The sequence below is a fragment of the Gopherus flavomarginatus genome, chromosome 3, assembly GCF_025201925.1.
Source record: "Gopherus flavomarginatus isolate rGopFla2 chromosome 3, rGopFla2.mat.asm, whole genome shotgun sequence".
Taxonomy (NCBI): domain Eukaryota; kingdom Metazoa; phylum Chordata; order Testudines; family Testudinidae; genus Gopherus; species Gopherus flavomarginatus.
Genome location: NC_066619.1, coordinates 287,932,862 through 287,954,167, shown reverse-complemented (window position 1 = coordinate 287,954,167; position 21,306 = coordinate 287,932,862). Strand labels below are relative to the sequence as shown.

The 21,306-nt window shown below is 63.0% G+C and overlaps 1 protein-coding gene across 1 annotated transcript; it reads right to left on the bottom strand.

Annotated features, from left to right (window-relative positions):
• Positions 1–3,194: 3,194 nt before the first annotated feature.
• On the bottom strand, positions 3,195–10,263 carry TLX2 (T cell leukemia homeobox 2). Its single transcript, XM_050946099.1, has 3 exons — positions 9,822–10,263; positions 6,626–6,863; positions 3,195–3,705 (listed from the first exon to the last, which is right to left on the bottom strand). Exons 1-3 carry the CDS (start codon positions 10,222–10,224, stop codon positions 3,489–3,491), a joined length of 858 nt encoding a protein of 285 aa, XP_050802056.1. The 5' UTR covers positions 10,225–10,263; the 3' UTR covers positions 3,195–3,488.
• Positions 10,264–21,306: the final 11,043 nt, after the last annotated feature.

The window sequence follows — 21,306 nt, the reverse complement described above, 5'->3', positions numbered from 1 at the left end:
GTGTTATTTACTCCTCCTCCTAACACCAGAACTAGGAGTCACCAAATGAATGACTAGGCAGCAGGTTTAAAATAAACACAAGGAAGTATTTCTTCCCCCAACGCACAGTCAATCTGTGGAGCTTGTTGCCAGGGGATGTTGTGAAGGCCAAAAGTTTCACTGGGTTCAAAAAAGAACTAGTTAAGTCCATGGGGGATCAGTCCATCAATGGCTGTTAGCCAAGCTGGCCAGGGATACAGCCCCATGCTCGGGGTGGACCGAAATCTCTGACTGGCGGAGGCAGGCACTGGAGGACAGAGGATGGATCACTGACTAATTTCCCTGTTCTGTTCATTCCTTCTGCAGGATCTGGCACTGGCCACTCTCAGAAGACAGGACACCGGGCTAGAAGAACCATTGGTCTGACCCACTATGGCTGTTCTTACGTTTGTATGTTCCATGCCCCAGCTTTACAACAGTCCCTTGGGGGAACCCTGCAGTGGGGCAGCCCCCCAAGGGTCCCACTTTCCCTTTGGCGCAGGCCCTGCAGCCTCCCTGGCTTCTAGACTGAGCCTCTAGGTGCATGAGTCACCTGCCCCCAGCGTGGGCAGCCCCTAGGTCAGCACAGAGACAGAGCGGGCATTGCAGCGTCCGGTCTAGGCAGCCTGGAGCAATTCACCAGCTGGGACTCCATTGCCAGGCTGGCTCTGACCCCGTTAGTCCCAGCAGAGAACTAGCTTCCTCCAGCCCCCAAAGTCCTCATTAATCACAGCTGGGCACATCTGGGCTTTGTTCTCCAGGTAGGAACAGGCTGAGTTCACAACCCCCTGGCCGGAGAGACCAGTAGGTAACTCACTGGAGCTGGCATTGTCTCTGTGGCTCTGGATGAGTTTTAGTCGGCTCCGTAGTGACTCTGCTCATTTTACCCGGGCAGGGCAGTGACACACACCGGTGTCTCTCAGCCTGCCCAGCGAGCAAACATAATCCTCCCACCACCCCTGCACTGGGGAGCCCTGCAAAGTGTAGGGGGAAACTGAGGCACACAAAGGCATCATTAAAAAATTACAAAAAATTCCCACTTTGTCAGATATGGGTCCCTGTGGCATGGGCAGGCCTCTGCCCCGGAGTCTCTCAGCTTGCCTGGCCGGGCAGAGCTCCCGGCGGGAAATAGGAGGGCTGGAGCCCAGAGGCTCAGTCTGGGAGGGAGGAGGCCATGTGGCCCCCCCGAAGGAAGAGTGGGATCTCTTAGGGGTCTGGCAGACAGGGGCCACCCGCAGCCCAGCCAGCCGTGCCAGGGAGGGACCCTGCCAGCTCTCAATGCAGCGTGCCGCTCCTCATGGCCCCGGGTGTCTGGCTGGCTGGGCCTATGCCCCACTCACAGAAGCCCCAGGCAGCAGCGGGTGCTCAGCATGACCGCAGCTGCCTGCCCATACCCAGCACCAGTTCCCCTGGGGGCAGAGTCAGTGCTTCGGGTGCAGGGAGAGGGGGGATAGAGTAAGAGGCCTTTCCCATCTAGGATGAGGATGACCAGACGGGGGCTGGTGGAGGGGGGGGAAGCATAGGCGCCTACATAAGAGAAAGCCCCGAATACTGTCCCTACAAAATCGAGACATCTGGTCACCCCACCTAGGACAGACTTTCTTCTCTGGGCCCAAGCCCTGCACGGGTTGGGAGGAAAAGGGCAAGCGGGTATGGCCAGAGCGATCCCAACTTTGCAATGTTTAAAAACCAGACCCTTTCGCAGGAGTGTCTGTACCTCCCTTGCAGTGCCCCCACCTCACCCATGCTTCACCCTATTTGCTCCTCTTCCCCCTCCTCCTGTCCCTCACTGCTCTCCTCACTCCCTCCCGCCTGGGTCCTGAGGGACCGGGCTGGGAGCTGCAGCCGCCCTAGGCAGGCAGCAGGCAGCCCTGGCTGAGTATGGGCCGATGCAGGTGATGACCCAGCGCCTCCATGCTTGCAGTAACCGGACTTCGGGTGTCTGTCAGTAGATCTGACCAGACACTGTCAGGTTCCCTTTCCGACCTGCCCCCTTGCCCACGCCCAGGGCAAGGGCTGATTGGGCATCATGGACGGGGAGGGAGATCAGCATGGGCAGGCCCAGGACAGAGAGGGGTGTGTCCCCACCCTGACAAGCAACCCATGTGTATTTCAGTTCAACCACACGTGAAGTCCATCAGGAGCAGAGTGTGCAGGCCGTCCCGAGGGCGGGGGCTCCGTCCTGGGGAGCAGCAACTCGGGGCTATCCGGCTGAACGTGAGCTCCCCGTGTGATGCTGCAGCCACAAGGCGAACACGATCCTGGGACGTGTGTAAACAGGAACCTCGAGGTGCAGCAGGAAGGTGATTTCCCCTCAGTATGTGGCACTGGTGCGACCGCTGCTGGGATCCTGGCCCAGTTCCAGTGCCCACAATTCCCGAAGGATGTGGCTAGATGGGAGTGGGGTCAGAGATGCGCCAAGGGATGGTGAAAGGGTTAGAAACCTGCCTGGAAGGGACGGCCCCAGGAGCTCAGTGTAGCACAAAGGGAAGGTCCAGGGGTGACTTGGTCCCAGCCAGCACATTCTCACGCGGGGAACCAAATGCTCTTCGCTCTGGTCACATAGATTCAAACACTGGAAGTTGAAGCCAGACTAATTTAGTAGGGAAAGAAGGTGGAATCTGAGAGAGAAATGACCATGGGACCCATTTCCCGGGGGGCGTGGTGGATTTTCCATTCCTGAAAAGCTGAAATCCAGTTGGGGTGGGTCTCCGAAAGCTCTGCTCTGGCTCCGTCAGGGGAAGTCAGACCCACGTGGCTCTGCTCCAAGCCCCCTGCTGCTCTCTTCATTCCCTCTCCTGCCTCTGGCCCCAGCCACTGCCCGCAGACGGACCCTGGCTCTGGCCAGAGCAGCGCCCGCAGCTCCATGCTCCCTCTGTGCGGAGCTGGCCCCAGAGCACCATTCGCCCTCAAGCGCCCGCTTCCCTCCGGGGGCCTTCCCCTCCATTCCTGGGCTCCGCAGCCAGCCAGGGGAGCCAGGAGCATGGGGACTGGGCCTTGCTGATGCTGAGGCAGCTCTGGGCAGGGTCTGCAGGTGTCGGGGTGGCTGTCTCCCCTGCGGGGCGGGGGCATGTATTGCCCTGGAGAGAGCCCCAACCAGTCACGGGGGGCCCAGCTCCCAGGGGAAGGGCCTGGCCGATGGGATCTAGGTCTCCATTTACACAGACTTTAACCCTTTATTGGCAGTACAGGTCACTAGTATGTCAGGTGTAGGCAGAGCCTTTGAGTCAGTCGGCGGGGCCTGGCCTGCCAGGGTGTGGGGGGTGTCTGGGGCTCCTTGCTCCCCCAGGGTACTGAGGCAGGGCAGACCCCAGCCAGGGCAGGCACAGCCGGGAGGGCACCAGCATCATGGACCCTAGGCCCCAGGAGTCTGCCTCTGCAGCAGGCATGGAGGGTCCGGCCTCAGCCCCTGCCACCCCGCAGCCTCGTGGGAACATGCAGACAGGTCTCTCCCCCTGCGCCAGGGGGGCTCACACCACAGATGCCACCCCTGAGACGGACGTGACCTTCCTGTCCTCGGCCCAGGGCTGCAGGTTCTGCAGGGCGCAGAGGGAGGAGTTGTGCATGCAGAGCGGGTCCTGCGGCAGCGGCTGGCTCAGGCTCTTCTGGAAGGCCTCCTGCTGCAGGTGCAACATCAGCCGGCTGGCCTGCTGGCGCTCGGCCTCCCGCTCCTCGGCCGTCTGTCTCCTGCCGCGGGACGTGGGCACAGCCCGTTAGTGCCTCCAGCAGCGCCTCGACCCCCGGCCCCGGCCCCGCCCGGTCCCTCTCTCCCACCACCCTGCCCCACAGCTACACCCCTGCCCCAGCACTGTGCCACCCTGCCCCACAGCTACACCCCTGCCCCAGCACTGTGCCACCCTGCCCCTCAGCTACACCCCTGCCCCAGCACTGTGCCACCCTGCCCCTCAGCTACACCCCTGCCCCAGCACTGTGCCACCCTGCCCCACAGCTACACCCCTGCCCCAGCACTGTGCCACCCTGCCCCTCAGCTACACCCCTGCCCCAGCACTGTGCCACCCTGCCTCACAGCTACACCCCTGCCCCAGCACTGTGCCACCCTGCCCCACAGCTACACCCCTGCCCCAGCACTGTGCCACCCTGCCCCTCAGCTACACCCCTGCCCCAGCACTGTGCCACCCTGCCCCTCAGCTACACCCCTTTCCCAGCACTGTGCCACCCTGCCCCACAGCTACACCCCTGCCCCAGCACTGTGCCACCCTGTCCCTCAGCTACACCCCTGCCCCAGCACTGTGCCACCCTGCCCCACAGCTACACCCCTGCTCCAGCACTGTGCCACCCTGCCCCTCAGCTACACCCCTGCCCCAGCACTGTGCCACCCTGCCTCACAGCTACACCCCTGCCCCAGCACTGTGCCACCCTGCCCCTCACCTACACACCCCTGCTCTATCGCTGTACTACCCTGCCCCACAGCTACACCCCCCTGCCCCATCCCTGTGCGCCCCCTGCCCTATGACTGTGCCACCCTGCCCCTCACCTACACACCCCTGCCCCAACACTGTGCACCCCCTGCCCTATTGCTGTGCCACCCTGCCCCTCACCCACACCCTCTGCCCCATGTCCTCAAGCCCCCTGCCCCAGCACTGTGCCACCCTACCCATCACCTACACACCCCTGCCCCATCCCTGTGCGCCCCCTGCCCTATCGCTCTGCCACCCTGCCCCTCATCTACACACCCCTGTCCCAGCACTATGCCACCCTACCCCTCACCTACACACCCCTGCCCTATTTCTGTACCATCCTGCCCTATTGCTGTGCCACCCTGCCCCTCACCTACACACCCCTGCCCTATCGCTGTACTACCCTGCCCCACAGCTACACCCTCCTGCCCCATCCTTGTGCGCCCCCTGTCCTATTACTGTGCTACCCTGCCCCTCACCTACACACCCCCGCCCCACGCCAGCTCCTCAAGCCCTCTGCCCCATCCCTGTGCGCCCCTGCCCTATCACTGTGCCACTCTGCCCCACAGCTACACCCCCCCTTCCCTACGCCAGCTCCTCAAGCCCCCTGCCCTAGCACTGTGCCACCCTGACCCACAGCTACACACCCCTGCCCTAGCACTGTGCCACCCTGCCCCTCACCCACACCCCCCTGCCCCATGTACTCAAGCCCCCTGCCCTATCACTGTGCCACCCTGCCCCTCACCTACACACCCCTGCCCCACGCCAGCTCAAGCCCCTTGCCCCATCACTGCGCCACCCTGCCCCACAGCTACACCCCCCGCCCCACGCCAGCTCCTCAAGCCCCCTGCTCTAGCACTGTGCCACCCTGCCCCTCACCTACACACCCCTCCCCACGCCAGCTCAAGCCCCCTGCCCCATCACTGCGCCACCCTGCCCCACAGCTACACCCCCTGCCCCACGCCAGCTCCTCAAGCCCCCTGCCCCATCACTGTGCCACCCTGCCCCACAGCTATACCCCCCTGCCCCACACCAGCTCCTCAAGCCCCCCACCCCTGCACTGTGCCACTCTGCCCCACAGCTACACACCCCTGCCCCATGCCAGCTCCTCAAGCCCCCCCACCCCAGCACTGTGCCACCCTGCCCCACACCTACGCCCCCCTGCCCCATGCCAGCTCCTCAAGCCCCCTGCCCCAGCACTGTGCCACCCTGCCCCTCACCCACACTCCCCTACCCCATGCCAGCTCCTCAAGCCCCCTGCTCCAGCACTGTGCCACCCTGCCCCACAGCTACACACCCCTGCCCCATGCCAGCTCCTCAAGCCCCCCACCCCTGCACTGTGCCACCCTGCCCCACACCTACACACCCCTGCCCCATGCCAGCTCAAGCCCCCTGCCCCAGCACTGTGCCACCCTGCTCCTCACCCACACACTCCTGCCCCACACCAGCTCCTCAAGCCCCTTGCCCCAGCACTGTGCCACCCTGCCCCTCACCTACACACTCCTGCCCCACGCCAGCTCAAGCCCCCCACCCCTGCACTGTGCCACCCTGCCCCACACCTACACCCCCCCATGCTCCACGCCAGCTCCTCAAGCCCCCCACTGCAGCACTGTGCCACCCTGCCCCTCACCCACATACCCCTGCCCCACGCCAGCTCAATCCCCCTGCCCCAGCACTGTGCCACCCTGCCCCTCACCCACACACCCCTGCCCCACGCCAGCTCAAGTCCCCTGTCCTAGCATTGTGCCACCCTGCCCCTCACCTACACCCCCCTGCCCCATGCCAGCTCCTCAAGCCCCCCACCTCAGCGCTGTGCCACCCTGCCCTGCCGAAACAGGAGCCGTGGCTATTCCCAGCAGGGGGAGTGGGGCAGGAATCTGGCTCTAGGGGGAGGTCCTAGGATATCAGGGTTGGAAGGGACCTCCGGAGGTATCTAGTCCAACCCACTGCTCAAAGCAGGACCAATCCCCAGACAGATTTTTGCCCCAGATCCCTAGGTGACCCCCCCCCAAGGACTGGACTCACAACCCTGGGTTTAGCAGGCCAGTGCTCAGCCCCCTGAGCTATCCCTCGCCCAGCAGGGGTGCTCGCGGTGCCCCTAGCTGCGAGGGAGGCTGTGCTGCACACCTTGCCCTGCACTCGGCCCGGCTGGGTGCGGCGGGGCCCAGCCCTGAGCTGCAGCCTGTTACCTCCATTTGGTGCGGCGGTTCTGGAACCAGGTCTTCACCTGGGCGTCCGTCATCTTGAGGGCCTTGGCCAGGGTGGCCCGCTCAGCCGAGGCCAGGTACTTCTGCCGGTGGAAGCGCTTCTCCAGCTCACAGATCTGCACTCGGCTGAAGGAGGTGCGCGGCTTCTTCCTCTTGGGGGGGGTGCGGTTCTGGTAGGGGTGCCCAATGCGCCGCGTCACCGCGAACGGGGACAGGGCAGCTGCAGGCAGACAGGAGGCAGGAGGTCAGGGCAGAGGCCAGCCTGGATACTGGGGCCCCGGGGCGCGATGGGCACTGGGGTCTGGTCTCCTGCTGGGGCACAGCAGCTCCTCTGGCAGTGACTGGCCACCTGCCTCGGGCGAACTCGCGGGCTAGGCATGGCTGGAGCCCACTGCCTGCCTGCCCAGATCCTGGGCCAGCACTGCGCGGGGGGCTGGAGGGCAGGCACCGGGCACAGCTGGGATCTGGGCCAAAGCAGCCGGTGGAGCTGCCCGGGAGCCAGGCTCCAGACTCTGACCCCAGGCACTGAGTGTCCCCATTGCACCAGCTGCACATGGCAGGGCCGACAGGTACCCCAGGCCTAGAGGAATGGTGCGGCGCCACTGGGGAGCCTGGCACCCCAGCCGGCTGGCTCCATCCCCTCGTTATCCATGGCTCAGGGCCACTCCCGCCAGCACGGTCTGGCTTCGGGAACCGTCCCGTGTCCCCCCACCCCTGATTATTGCACAGGAATCAAGACTCCCCAGGAAGGAGTGGAAATCGGCCACGCAGCCGGGGGCCCAGCCGGGCAGGGCCGCCCCACCTGGCTGGGCTCCTGTCACTGCAGCTCAGCCATCCAGGCACTGGCTGGGGGTTCGGAGGCGGGTCGCAGATGCAGCCGAGAGTGGCTCCATTGATTGCAGCTACGCGTGGGAAGGGCCGGCTCCATTCAACTTGCCAGCCACAGCCCAGCACGCATGGGCTCCTTGGCAAGGCACAGGTAGGCGTGAGGCCCAGCCCTGAGCTGAGGGCACCCTGGGAGCATGGCAGAGCCCAGCCTTGGCTCTCCAGACACCTGGCCTGCCCAGGCTGCCTGCCCTCACCTAGGGATGCCACCTGTGGCTGGCCACGTTCCTGGAGATTTCATCCCATGGCATCAGCTTTAGTGCCTGGAAACTCCAGGACAATCCTGGAGGGTTGGCAACTGCACATCATCACTGCCCTCTCCCAGAAAAGGGGCAGGAGAGGGACAGGGACTCCCTGCCCCAGGGCTAAGAACCGGCTCAAAGCCCAGGCCAAACAGCCCCCTGCACGCCACAGGCCCTCTGCAGCCAGGGCAGGAGCTCCGGCCCTGCTCTGGGAAAAGGCCCTTCCCCCGGGGCAGCCGGGAGCCAAACACCCTTCCCCAGGGGGGAGCCCCTGGGGCACCCAGCTTCCGCCGGCGGCCAGGGGAGGTGCCCCGGTGCTTCAGGGACAGGGATGGGTCCGCTGGAGCGATAACACACCTGGGCAGAAGCCTGCTGCTCTGGGTCCCGGGTGCTCGGAGAGCAGACGGACAGACTGACCTTCCCTGGCAAAGCAGCTCAGAGCCCAGGGCCGCGGGGCGGGGACAAGTGGGGCAATTTGCCCCAGGTCCCGCAGGGGTCCCCATGAGAGTTTTTCGGGGCCCCTGGAGCGGGGTCCTTCACTCGCTCCGGGGGCCCCAGAAAACTCTCGCAGGGCCCGGGCCCCGCCATGGACAATTCGGCGGCGGGGGGGTCCTTCCCCCCCGGGACCCCCCGCCGAAGACCCCAGGCCCCCTGAATCCTCTGGGTGGCCCTGTCACAGCTGGGCACAGAACCCAGGCGTCCGGGCTGGTGCTCACAGCACCTGTCCTCGCAATCCCCAGCAGGACATCGCCAGTCCCACCAGCTGAGGGTGGGGGAGTCCTGGATGCACGGCGGGAGCGGGGTGCGCAGGGGGGAGCCCCGGGGAGCGCACGGCGGGAGCGGGGTGCGCAGGGGGGAGCCCCGGGGAGCGCACGGCGGGAGCGGGGTGCGCAGGGGGGAGCCCCGGGAAGCGCACGGCGGGAGCGGGGTGCGCAGGGGGGAGCCCCGGGGAGCGCACGGAGGGAGCTGACGAGGGCGCGGGAAGGGTAGGGGGCTGCGGAGGCCGCCTCAGGACCCCCGTTCCTTCCCGCCGCCTGGCTCCAGCTCCGACGGGACGCGGGATGGGATCGGGGCTCCGGGCTGTGCCCTGCTCCAGCTCAGCAAGCCGGGTCTGGGGCCGCTGGACCCGGCTGCAGTTCGCCGGGGACTTGGACGGAAAAGGACCGGGCGGTCTGGAAACAGCAATGTGAGCCGGAGCCGGTTCCGAAGCGGCCGCGCACCCGGGGACGTTTCTCCCCAGATCCGGGTCGGGGGTTGCCCCCCGCCGGGCGCTGCGCGGGGAGCGGCAGCTGGGCCACCGCGGCCCGGGGGCTGCGGCCAGCAGAGTTCGGACCAGCCGGGCCCTGGCACAGCCCCAGCCCCAGTCGGAGTCCGCGGGACCGGGGACCCACCAGCCAGAGGCGGCTCTGTGCGTTTTGCCGCCCACGCACGGCAGGCAGGCGGCTTTCGCGGGAGGTCCCCGGTCCTGCGCCCTCTCCCGACCCCCAGCTTGCAGCCCCAGGCGCCGCTCGGTGCTCTGGTGGCTGGAGCCGCCCCCGCACCTGCCCAGCGCAGGCGGGGCCCCCGGGCGCCATCCCGCTGTCACTCGGGGTCCGCTCTCCTCGTCCTGGTTCTTCGGCGGCCCCGCAGCGGGGTGCGGGAACAGACAACAGGCGCTGACTCTGTCCCGGAGCCGAGACACCGAACTGGCCAGGACTGGGGATCCGGGCCAGGCCCCTGCTGGCCGGCATCTCCCCGGGGCGAGCAGCCGGAGCCACCGACCTGCCCCGCCCCGGGTTCATGCTGCGGGGCGCGGAGCCGCTGGCCGCTCCCTGCCCAGGGCCGGGCAGCTCCGCCCCGCACGAGCCCTGCGGGCAGAGGGCGGCAGAGCCCGATCCGGCCCGGGATGTCAGCGAGGAGCGCTCGGCACCTGCCGGGATCGGGCCCAGTTTCATGCCTGTCCGGGCCCCGTGGCTGAGCGGCCCCGAGAGAGGGGCGGGGATCGGGCGCACCACGCTGGGACTGGGGCTAGGCCAGCCGGGCCAGAGAGCTGGCGGCGGGCGGGGGCTCACCTGAAAGCCGGTCTTTGGCGAGCCGCCTGCTGCTCTCCATCCAGGGGAAGGTGAGGCTGGGGAGGCCGGGGACCCCCGGCTGCGGGGGAGCTGCGGGCGCCGCCGGCGCGGGGGGAGGCAGGGGTCTGTGCGCCGGCACCCGGATCACCCCTCCCGCGGGGCCCCCCGGGGCCACGCTCATGCTCCGGCTGAGGCTGTGGGAGCCCAGTGAGCAGGCGGGGTTGTAGGCGCCGCCGCAGCCGCTCCCGTAGAGCGCGTAGTCCGGCTCCCCCGCCGGGCGGGCCGGCCCCAAGCAGCTGCCCGGCTCCGGGCTGCTCAGGATCTGGTCGATGCCGAAGCTGATGGGCTCGTGGGGCGGGTGGGTCTGGCCCGCGCCCTCCTGCTCCAGCCCCGAGGGCTCCATGGGGAGGGACGCGCTGCGCACCCCGGCTCCCCGCGCGCTCTCCCGCCGGGGCCGGCCCCATGCGCAGGGCCCCGGGCCCCTGGGCGCTCCGCGCGCGGCCGCACGTACCCGGAGAGCGCCTGGGCCCCCGGGGCAGCGCGCGCTCTGCTGCCGGGGTCCATCGGCGGGGGCCAAAGCCCGGCACCTGCCCGCTGATTGGCGGCCTCGGGCAGTGATTGACAGGCCTCACCCAAAGAGGGCGTGGTCAAGGGAGTCCAGGGGAACCGCCCCTTTTATTTCTGTGCAAAACGAATTCGGGGCGCACCCGCCCCCGGGCCCCGCGAGCGGGTCTGGAGCCCAGGCGCGGCTCGGCTCGGCTCGGCTCGGCGCGGCCCAGGCCAGGCGCGGGCCCAGCCTCCAGGGCACAGGAGCCGCCCTGGCCAGAGGGGCCCCCGGAGCAGGGCTGGGCCCCAGGGCAAGGCCGGATTCGCTTCCATTTACCCCGCTCCGAGCCGGGGCAGAGCGGGCCCGAGCGCCCAGACGGAGCGAGCCCGGCCGGGCAGGGGGCTGGAGGCCGGGCCGGGTCAGGACATTGGACGGCGCCTTCTCTCGGCTCCGCGACTCCCAACCTAGCGCTCAATCCCAGCGAACGCGGCGGCCGCTTTCCCACAGCCTGGCCCCCGGCCGCCCCTTGCAGCTGCCTCCCAGCCCGGACAAGCCGTGGGCAGGAGCCACGGGCCGCTCCTCGCCGGAGCCACTGACGGGCGGGCCGGCGCCGCGGGGAGCCAGCGCCCCACTCAGCTGCCCCGCTCGGGGTTCAGCGGCTGCCGCAGGGTCAGGCACCTTCCACCTGGGGGCGGTCCAGGAGTCAGCGCAGCCCGTCCCGTCCCGGGCGCAGCGGCGGGGGCAGCCACGGGCTGGCGAGGGGTGGGGCGAAGGGACCCGGGACCCGGGCCCAGGGAGGAAGAAAGGTCAGAGGAGCCGGCCCGTGTCTGCTGGACCCGCGGGGGGGATCCCCGAGGCCCGGAACGGCTCCCCCCAAGCGCAGCGCAGGGCATTGGGGGGGGGGGGGCAGGGGCCAGATCTGCCAACACCGGCAGCGCCAGCCGCGCCCGCCCCAGAGCCCCGGGGTCTCCCCTTGCGGAGATCCTGGGACCCACAGTCCGCCGCAGGGCACTGCCCCCCCCCTCAGCAACCACCCCCACAGGACGCCGCAGGGCACTGCCCCCCCCCCCCCCCGCCCGTAACCCTCTGCCCCGCAGGACGCCGCAGGGCACTGCCCCCCCCGGCTCCTCACCCTCCCTCGCAGGACGCCGCAGGGCACTGCCCCCCCAGCAAGTCCCCCTCAGGACGCCGCACGGCACTGCCCCCCCGCCCGTAACCCTCTCCCCCGGAGGACGCCGCAGGGTACTGCCGCCCCGGCTCCTCACCCCCCCCCCGCAGGACGCCGCAGGGCACTGCCGCCCCGGCTCCTCACACCCCCCCCCCCGGAATCGCCTCTGGCGCTCGAGGCGGAGTAAGGGCAATAACCGAGTTCATCCGCCCGGGAGCGCCAGCGCCCCGGGGGCTCCCACTGACCCACCCACAGCAGCGCGGGGCGGCCGCGGGATCATTCCCCTCGCGGGTGGCTGCGGATTGGGCCCCGGGCTGCGTCCGTCCCGGCTTCCAGCCCAGCCTGGCTCGGCAGCGCAGAGCTATACCCGCCAGGGGCCGGGGGCAGGGGCGGCAAAGGACCGTTCCCCTCTCGGGGGCCGTTCCGCCCCTGCCCGCGGCACCTGCGGCGTGGGGGGGGGGGCTCCAGCCCCCTTCACTCCCGCCCAGCCCAGCTGGTCACCGGGAACCTCCGGACTCGGGCCGGCCTCACCCGCCTGGCGGTGTGGGGGGGCTGGGCAGGCGCTGAGCCCCCGGGGCAGGGTGGGGCCTGGCCGGGCCGGGTCGGGCTCCCCGCTCCGGAGCACAGACGGCAGCTGCCCCCGGAGCTGGGACCTGCAGACCCACAGGCGCAGCCCCAGCGCATCCTGTCTGGGGGGAACCCGCGGCTGGGGCAGCAGGCTGTAAATCTCCCAGGAGGTGCCCTCCCACCTGCCAGCCCCCCAGGCCCAGTCCCGGGGCTGCGGGGCCGCGTCTCACTGCCTGCCCCCACCCCTTAATTACAGGGGCAGGGCGGGCGATGCCCCAACCCCCATCGGCACAAGGGGGACTGTCTCCCCAGGCTCAGATCCCTGCAGTGCTATGGTCCCTGCCCCTAGTGCCCGGTCACATGGGGGAGGGCGACACTCTCAGGCTCAGATTCCCTGGGCTGGGCTCTGGTCCCATAGGGGAGGGTGACACCCCTAGCCCCAGGCTTGGCACTGGCTCCCGGCCAGCCTGGAGGACTCCCCGGGGCAGGCTCCCAGGGCTCACATGCAGGCTCCAGGCTGGAAGTTGGAGCAGGGATCCAAAGTGCCAAACAGACAGGCCCCCTCTCCCTGTCCCCGCAGGGGTGTGGCTGGGGCTCCAGGGTTCTTGGGGCAAATCAAGGCCCAGAGTACAACTGCAGAAGTTTGACACTTGGAAAGTGTCTGTGACCCATTCGGTACCATTTCCCACAACAGCCCCGGGGGCCACGCTATGAACTAGCAGGCAGCAGAGGACACATTCTTCCCCCCGCGCACAGGCCACCTGGGGAACTCACTGCCGGGGTATTGGGAAGGTCAGAAGGATAATGGGGGTCGAAAAGAACTAGCTCAGTTCCTGGGGGTCAGGTCCAGCAGTGGCTACTAGCCAGGATGGGCAGAGCTGCAGCCCCATGCTCTGGGTGTCTCTAAACCTTTGGCTGCTGGAAGCCGGGCCGGGGGGGGGGGGGCAGACAGGTGCATCCCTCCAAGTGCCCTGTTCGTCCACTCCCCAGAAGCGCTGCCCACTGTCGGGGACAGGGCTGCATGGACCATTGGTCTGACCCAGCGTCAGGAGTGAGTGTGAGCCGGGCCAGGGTCACACTCTGGGCTGGCCCATCTGCTGTGGTTCCCAGTCGCAGTCTCCCCCAGAGCCGTCCAACCCCCGCCGGGGAGCAGAGTGCGTTCCCGGCCCTGGGGGTCACACAGAGAGCAACCAGCAACATCAGAGCGGAGAGCGTCCCACCTCCGAGGGACCCCACAACGACACGGCTCTGCTAGTGGGACTCACAGCCAGGCCACCGCTGCTGGGGCCTGAATGAACATGTGGGCGGGCGGAGCGATCCATAGCAACCCCCCCACAAGAACGGCCATACGGTCAGACTGATGGCCCAGCTAGCCCAGTATCCTGTCTCTGAGCGTGGCCAGTGCCAGGTGCTGCAGGGCGAGCGAACAGAGCAGGGCAGTTACTGTGTGATCCAATCCTTGTCCTCTGGTCCCAGCGTCTGGTAGCCAGAGACTTGGGGACTCCCAGACCATGAGATTGCGTCTCTGACCATCTTGGCTAGTAGCCATTGGTGGACCCATCCTCCAGGAACTTCTCTAATTCTTTTTTAACCCAGTTATACTTTTGGCCTTCACAACATCCCCTGGCAGGGAGTTCCACAGGTTAACTTTGTGCAGTGTGAAGAAATACTTCCTTTTGTGAGTTTTAAACCTGCTGCCTGTTAATGTCATTGGGTGACCCCTGGTTCTTGTGTTAGGAGGAGGAGTAAACAACACTTCCTTACCTACTTTCTCCACACCAGCCATGATTTTATAGACCTCTATCATCTCCCCCCTTAGTCTCCTCTTTTCCAAGCTGAACAGCCCCAGTCTCTTTCGCCTCTCCTCATTCAGAAGCTGTTCCAGATCCCTCCGCAGTTTTGCTGCCCTTTTCTGCACCTTTTCCAATTCCAACAGGTCTTTCCAGAGATGAGGCGACCACATCTGCCCGCAGTATCCAAGGTGTGGGCAGAACCATATTGACTGTCCTTTTATCTGTCCCTTTCCTAATGGTTCCTGCTGTGCTGGTAGCCACTGCACATGGCCCCCCAGACAGGCCTCCCCCATGCACACTTGGTTGGCCCTGCACTGTGCACTGTAGTGAGGTCAGGTGCCCATTGGCACCGAGGCTGGTTGGGATGGTGCTGGGTTACCTGGGGCTGGGGGGAGGGTGGATCCCAAGTGGCAGAGCCTGAGCTGAGCTGTACCCACCCCCACCCTGGTAAGACAGAGAGGCAAAGACAATCCTGAGGAGTCCGGGAGCTCAACCCAGCTGGCAGGGCTCCTGGCTGGGTCCCTTGGCATGGGAAGCCAGGTGAATCCTGCCCATGGTGGAGTCGATGGGAACGTTAGTCCAGGATCTGCCACCCCCTCAGGAGGGTTGGCACAGGGCTGAGAGGGCAGGAAAAGCCCGGAATTACATTCCTAATACATCTGAAATGTCTCCCGAAAGGATCCTAATGGACCTTTCCTAGCCCTGGGAATGCCCCTCCCACCCCTGAGGCCCCAGGACTCCTGGGGCCAGAGCAAGGGCTGGGTCCCACTGCAGCTGGGAATTGCCCCAGCCATGGGCTGGAACAGCCGATCCCCTCCCCGCGCAACTCAGGATGTCATGTGACAAACACGCCTGGGCAGACAGTTGCTGGCCCTGACCCTGGCCCTGGCCCTGGCTCTGACCCTGGCCCCGGCTCTGGCCCTGGCCCCAGCTCTGACCCTGGCCCTGGCTGAGTGGCATCAGCCCTGGGGCTCGGCTGGGCACCCGGGAGCACAGGCTTCACACTGGGGAGAAGGGAACCTTTTGCCAGCAGCTTGATTAAAACTCCAAACTGGCAGCTGGTTGAAATGACCCAGAGGGCTGGAATTTTAACCGAAGTCCCTAGCAGGTGGGTTAATGGGCAGGTGATGGAGCTAGAGGTGTCTTCAAGTCACATGTCTGTCCAGGTTAGCACGTGTCTGTCAACCATCCATACATGGAATCTGTGTGTGGGTGTGCATGGGTGTGCACATGTGCATGGGTGGGTGTGCGTGTGCATGGGTGTGTGCGTGGGTGTGTCTGTGTGTGTGTGCATATATGTGTGGGGGGTATGTGTGTGTGCCCATGTGTGTGTGTGTGCGTGTATGGGTGTGTCTGTGTGCATATGTGAGTGTGTGTGTCTGCATGGGTGTGTGTGTCTGCATGGGTGTGCACGTGTGTGCATGTGTGCATGGGTGTGTGTGCACAGGTGTGTGGGTGGGTGTGTCTATGTGTGCATATGTGAGTGTGTGTGTGTGTGTATGGGTATGTGTGTGTGTGCATGGGTGTGTGTGTGTGCGCGCACGGGTGTGTGTGTGGATGTGTCTCTGTGTGTGCGCGCATGGGTGTGTGTGTGGGTGTGTCTCTGTGTGTGTATGTGTATGTGAGTGTGCACATGGGGAGTGTGTGTGTGCCTGGGTGGGTGTGTGCATGTGCATGGGTGTGCGCATGTGCACTGCATTTTGAGTGCAGAGACGACTCTTTGCAACAATCCCCACACTTGCTGCCCTCTCAAGCCTTTGCAGCTTTCCAGGATTTCCAAACCAATTTCTCAGGTTGATTTTGCCAGAGTTGCAAGACAAGTGGTCCAGGACCAGGGTGGTGCTTCCAGGCTGGTTTTGAATTTAGCTCTGTGCAGGTGTGTTTGAAGAAAAGCCAGATTTCTCATTCAGGAGAGGACGGTCACCCCCCCCCCCCCCACACACACACACGCTCCCAGTGAGCTCAGGAGAGCTGGAGGGATTCTGCTCAGCCGCTGATCTGATTGCAGGCAGAGCCCAGGGCTGGGACATGTCAGCTGTGAAGGGGGATGTGAGGGAAAGGTCTGAGCCCCGGGAATGGGGTTGAATGGAAACTGTTCTGCAGACTTAGCGTCAGGAGCAGCTGGACCCAGGGTGGTCCCAGCTCCTGCCTTCTCCCGCTGGCTCTCCCTGGCTGGGAGCCTGATGGCAGCGTTGCCCCAGGGTGCGTGGGATACGGGGCTTGGGTTTTCACTGGCATTCCTACACCACCATGAGTGCACTTGGCGCTGCCCGGACAAGCGCCCGGAGGAGCTGCCAGCTCTGTGCCGCCACCCTGCCCACTGTTTGGGGTTCCCTTTAAAGCCCCATTGGCTGGAGTCCTGGGATCCACAGAGCTTCAGGCCACAACTTGCCAGCAGATACTCTGAACTCCTGTGTGACATTATGAGTCTGATCTAATTTCTCACTGAAGGATGACGGGCCAGAAAGAGTTAATTAACTCAGACTGACCTGACCCAGGGCCAAACTTTAAAGACTGGTTAGGAAGAACTGTAAATGAACAGAGCTTTGAAATGCAAGTCTGCATTGTTAGAGGTAGAAGGGTAGATGTTTGCTCAGGTTTTAGGATGCCAGCAAACAAGTCTTGTCTATTGCTATAGTTTTAATTCAAGGATCAAAAAAGGAATATTAACATTTAGGAAGACACTTGAAAGAAATAGTATTATTGTCTATGTGTCTCTGTGAAGGTTGAAGGTTGTGGTAACCTGTATCTGAACTGTTTCATGGATAAATTACCCTGTGCTAATTGCCAGGATGTTTGGAAGGAGAATTAAGCCTATTTTTTTTCTCAGGCCAAAAGGCTGCTGGAAACATATAAAAACCCTGGGACACGATCCTGCTTCATCTCAGATCTGCTTTGAGTTTCAAGAGGGGGAAACCTTAAGCCACAAGGATTGAGATCCCCAGTCACTGACTGGAGTCACCGTGATTATGCACTGTGACAGACCCAGACCAGTGGGGTGCAGGAGTCTGGTAGAGGGCAAATATACTGGTCACTGGCTGAGTAGTTTTCTGTTCCCTGAGTGACCAGAGCAGGGGCTGCACTAGAGTAATCAGGAACTTGCTAGAACCAATTAAGGCAGACAGGCTGATTAGAACACCTGCAGCCAATCAAGGCAGGCTCATCAGGGCACCTGGGTTTAAAAAGGAGCTCACTCCAGTCAAGCGGGGGGGGATCCAGAGGAGAGGAAGTGCATGTGAGGAGCTGGGAGGGTGTGGGTGTGGGTGTGGGTGTGCTGCTGGAGGACTAAGGAGTACAAGCGTTACCAGACACCAGGAGGAAGGTCCTGTGGTGAGGATAAAGAAGGTGTTTGGAGGAGGCCATGGGGAAGTAGCCCAGGGAGTTGTAGCTGTCATGCAGCTGTTACAGGAGGCTCTATAGATAGCTGCAATCCACAGGGCCCTGGGCTGGAACCCGGAGTAGAGGGTGGGCCCGGGTTCCCCCCAAACCTCACAACCGCTGATCAGACACAGGAGGAGTTGATCCAGACTGTGCGGAAGATCACTGAGGTGAGCAAATCTGCCAATAAGCGCAGGACCCACCAAGGTAGAGGAGGAACTTTGTCACGACTGGTGTCAGCAGTGGGATTTGGTGTGCACAGCACGGCGGAAGAAGAAGGGTGATTTAAAAAAAAAGGAGAGGGTTTTTTTTTTTCACCACAATGGATGACTTAGTACGGGCATTGATACAAGCTACAGCAGCCCAGCAGGAGGCTACCCGTGTCCAGGCAGCGGCCCAACAGGAGGCAGTGCGGCTGCAGCAAGAGACGAATCGCCTGCTGATGGACCAGGCTTCTCAAGACTGAGCTACGTTGCGGGAACTGGTAAACCAGGTAAAGAGCCTTACCAAGCTGAACCGTGGCCATGATGGGACGCAGATCATACGGGCCAGCCATTGGCTGCAGAAAATGACACGGGAGGATGATGTAGAGGTATACCTTCTGGCCTTTGAGAGGACAGCCCTACGGGAGGCCTGGCCTCGAGATCAGTGGTCTGGCATCCTTGCCCCATTCCTCTGTGAGGAGGCCCAGAAGGCCTACCATGATCTGCCTGAAGAGGCTGCAGCAGACTAGTCCCAGCTGAAGGCAGAGATCCTGGCCAGATCTGGGGTAACAACTGCAGTGTGGGCCCAGCAGTATCACGAGTGGAGGTACCAGGAAAATAAAACCCTGCGGTCTCAATTGTATGACCTCATCCATCTCGCACGAAAGTGGTTGCGAATGGAGTCCCGGAGTCCAGAAGAGATACTAGAGGTTCTGGTCATCGACCGATACATGAGGGGACTACCACCAGACCTTCGTGCCTGGGTAAGCCAGAACGAACCCTCCACCTATGATGAGGTTGTTGCACTGGTTGAGAGGTGAAGAACGGCGAGGGAACTGACCGGACCAGTTAAGGAAGAGACACCCCGGGTTAAACTAGCAGCACTAAGCCCTAGAGCTCAAGTGACGGGGCCACCAGGGGATCACAGGTGGAAAAAGAGAGGGGCTGAAGGCTCACCAGAGGCCACAAAGGGTCGGAGCACAGAGAGAGAAGAGGATCATGATGTTAGATTGCCCAAACTAAGAGACCGGGGAATGCCTAGGGCTCCATATAGATGTTATGCCTGCGGGGAGTGGGGACATATAGCCGCACAGTGTCCCAATGCTGAGGAGTGGATGCAGCGTAACCTGGGGAACTGGGCAGACCCATGCTCCCTAATCCACCTTGTGGGGTCTCACTAACCCCACATATGTACACCAGACCAGTAAAGCTAAATGGGGTAGAGACCACAGCACTGGTTGATTCGGGGAGTCTATCACGCTTGTCTCGGGGACAGGGCCGGCGCTTCCATTTAGGCGACCTAGGCAGTCACCTAGGGCTCCAGGATTTGGCGGGGGGGGAATTTTGCCGCCCTTGGTGGCAATTCGGCGGCGGGGGGTCCTTCCGCACTCTGGGTCGTCGTCAGCAATTCTGCGGCGGGTCCTTCACTCACTCCGGGACCCGCCGCTGAAGTGCCCTGAAGACCGGGAGCGTGGAAGGACACCCCCCCCCGCCGCAGAATTGCCGCCAACGACCAGGAGTGCGGAAGGACCCCCGCCGAGGGTGCCAAAAACCCTTGTGCCGCCCCTGCTCGGGGAAGCTCGTGGAGTGTAGTCAGCTGCTGCGGGCTAAGAGTACGGGGATAACGTGCGTCCATGGGACAGTTGGTTATTACCGCACCATCCCAGTAAAACTCAAAATTCAGGGGAACACTGCTGAGGTAGCAGCAGGTGTAGTCCCTAAACTCCCCTACCCGGTGCTCATAGGGAGGGACTTCCCAGGGTTTGGAAACTTACTCCCAGTAGGAGGATTGGAGAAATAGGGGAGCCCTGAAGTTAGTAAAGTCTCCACAGTAGACTGTCAACCCCCAGTCTTCTCTGAAATATCCCCAGATTTATTTTCCATTCCCAGACAGGGTAGAAAGTCGAAAAGGGAAAGGAGGGCAGCTAAGGCCTTGGGAACCCAAATACTGACTCAAAGCCAGAGGGTCGCTCTCGTAGGCAGGCGGACCCGAGCAGCTGAAAAGGAGGCCACCCCGGAGGGAGAAGCTCCCGAGTCTGACCCCCACCCTAAAGCCTCTGAACCAGTAGAGATAACAGAGACAGGGCCCCTAGACCTTGGACAAATTAGCCCCAGGAGAGGAAATTTTGGATGAGACCAGGCCAAAGACCCAAGGTACGCAACATTAGGAAGGAGATGGCTGAAATAGATGGGGTCCCCGTGGAAGGGAAAACCCAGGGACCAGGACCCTATTTCATAATGAAGAAGAATCTCTTATATCGGGTTGCACCAGTACAGGGGCAGGAGGTACAGCAGATCCTAGTACCTCAAAAACACCAGAACGCTGTATTAAGTCTTGCTCATAGTCATCTTTTTGAGGGGCACTTGGAGGTAGAGAAGACCCTGGCACGAATCCTACGACAGTTCTTCTGGCCCAGAGTACGTGAAGAAGTACGGAGGTACTGTGCGTCCTGCCCGGAGTGTCAGCTGCACAGTCCCCGTCCCCACCTGCGGGCACCTTTAGTACCCCTTCCCATCATAGAGGTCCCCTTTGAGCTAATAGCCATGGACCTAGTGGGACCCCTGGAGAAGACGGCTCGGGGCCACCAATATATACTTATTGTTTTGGACTACGCTACGCGCTACCCAGAAGCCGTCCCCCTGAGGAACACAGCCTCAAAAACGATAGCCAAAGAGCTGGTGGGGATCTTTGCCTGAGTGGGGCTACCAAAGGAGATATTAACAGACCAAGGAACCCCATTTATGTCAAAGCTAATGAAGGACCTCTGTACGCTGCTCCATATACATACCCTGAGAACTTCAGTCTATCATCCGCAGACTGATGGGTTGGTAGAAAGGTTTAACCGAACCCTCAAGGCTATGATAAGGAAGGTGGTAAGTCGGGACGGGAAGGACTGGGACACCCTACTGACCTACCTTATGTTTGCTATCCGAGAGGTATCTCAGGCCTCAACTGGGTTTTCCCCCTTCGAGTTATTATATGGGCGTCACCCCCATGGCATACTAGATATCGCCAAAGAGATTTGGGAAGAGGAACCCAATGAGGGGAGAAATATAATAGAACGTGTAATACAGATGCGAGACCAGATAGCCCGGGTCACCCCTATTGTACGGGAACATTGGGAAAAGGCCCAGGAGGCCCAGAGAACCTATTACAATCGCCAGGCAAAAGTCTGACGGTTCCAACCAGGGGATCAGGTGATGGTGTTGGTACCCACAGCAGAAAGCAAGCTTCTGGCCCAATGGCAGGGGCTCTATGAGGTGGTTGAACCCGTGGGGGAAGTAACCTACAAGGTGCGGCAGCCAGGACGCTGAAAACAAGAACAGATTTATCACATCAACCTTCTGAAACCCTGGCATGCACAAGAGGTGTGCATAAGTGTCCAAAACGACCTAACCCAGGAAAACAAGCCTTCCAAACAGGTGAGAGTGTCTCCCAATTTAACACCAGACCAGAAGAATGAGGTGTCTGAGATGATCTTCTGGAACCAAGATGTGTTCTCGACAAAACCTGGTCAAACAACCGAGACATATCACCACATCGTCACGAACCCTGCATGTGTATCTGTGTGTGCACCCTACATGTGTGGGTGTGTGTGTGCACCCTGTGTGGGGGGGTTGCGTGTGCACCCTGTGTGGGACTCTGTGCACAGCCTGTGTGTGTGTGAATGAAGACATGCTGATGTTACAAGGATGAGCATAACACACCCCGGTGAGATATTATGGTTCTGGTCTGCATTGCAGTGGAGCCTAGAGGTCCCAGCCACAGCCCAGAGCCCCATTGCACCAGGCGCTGGACAGCCCTTGCCCCAGAGACAGGTGTGCCCCC

What these genes read in the sequence shown, in the direction of transcription:
- TLX2 (XM_050946099.1), bottom strand. Translation starts at nt 10,224, where the DNA reads ATGGAGCCCTCGGGGCTGGAGCAGGAGGGCGCGGGCCAGACCCACCCG. An exon ending in CGCCAAAGACCGGCTTTCAG is followed by an intron (nt 6,864 to 9,821) that starts GTGAGCCCCCGC and finishes GTCTGCCTGCAG; the next exon opens with CTGCCCTGTCCCCGTTCGCG. An exon ending in AACCGCCGCACCAAATGGAG is followed by an intron (nt 3,706 to 6,625) that starts GTAACAGGCTGC and finishes GTCCCGCGGCAG; the next exon opens with GAGACAGACGGCCGAGGAGC.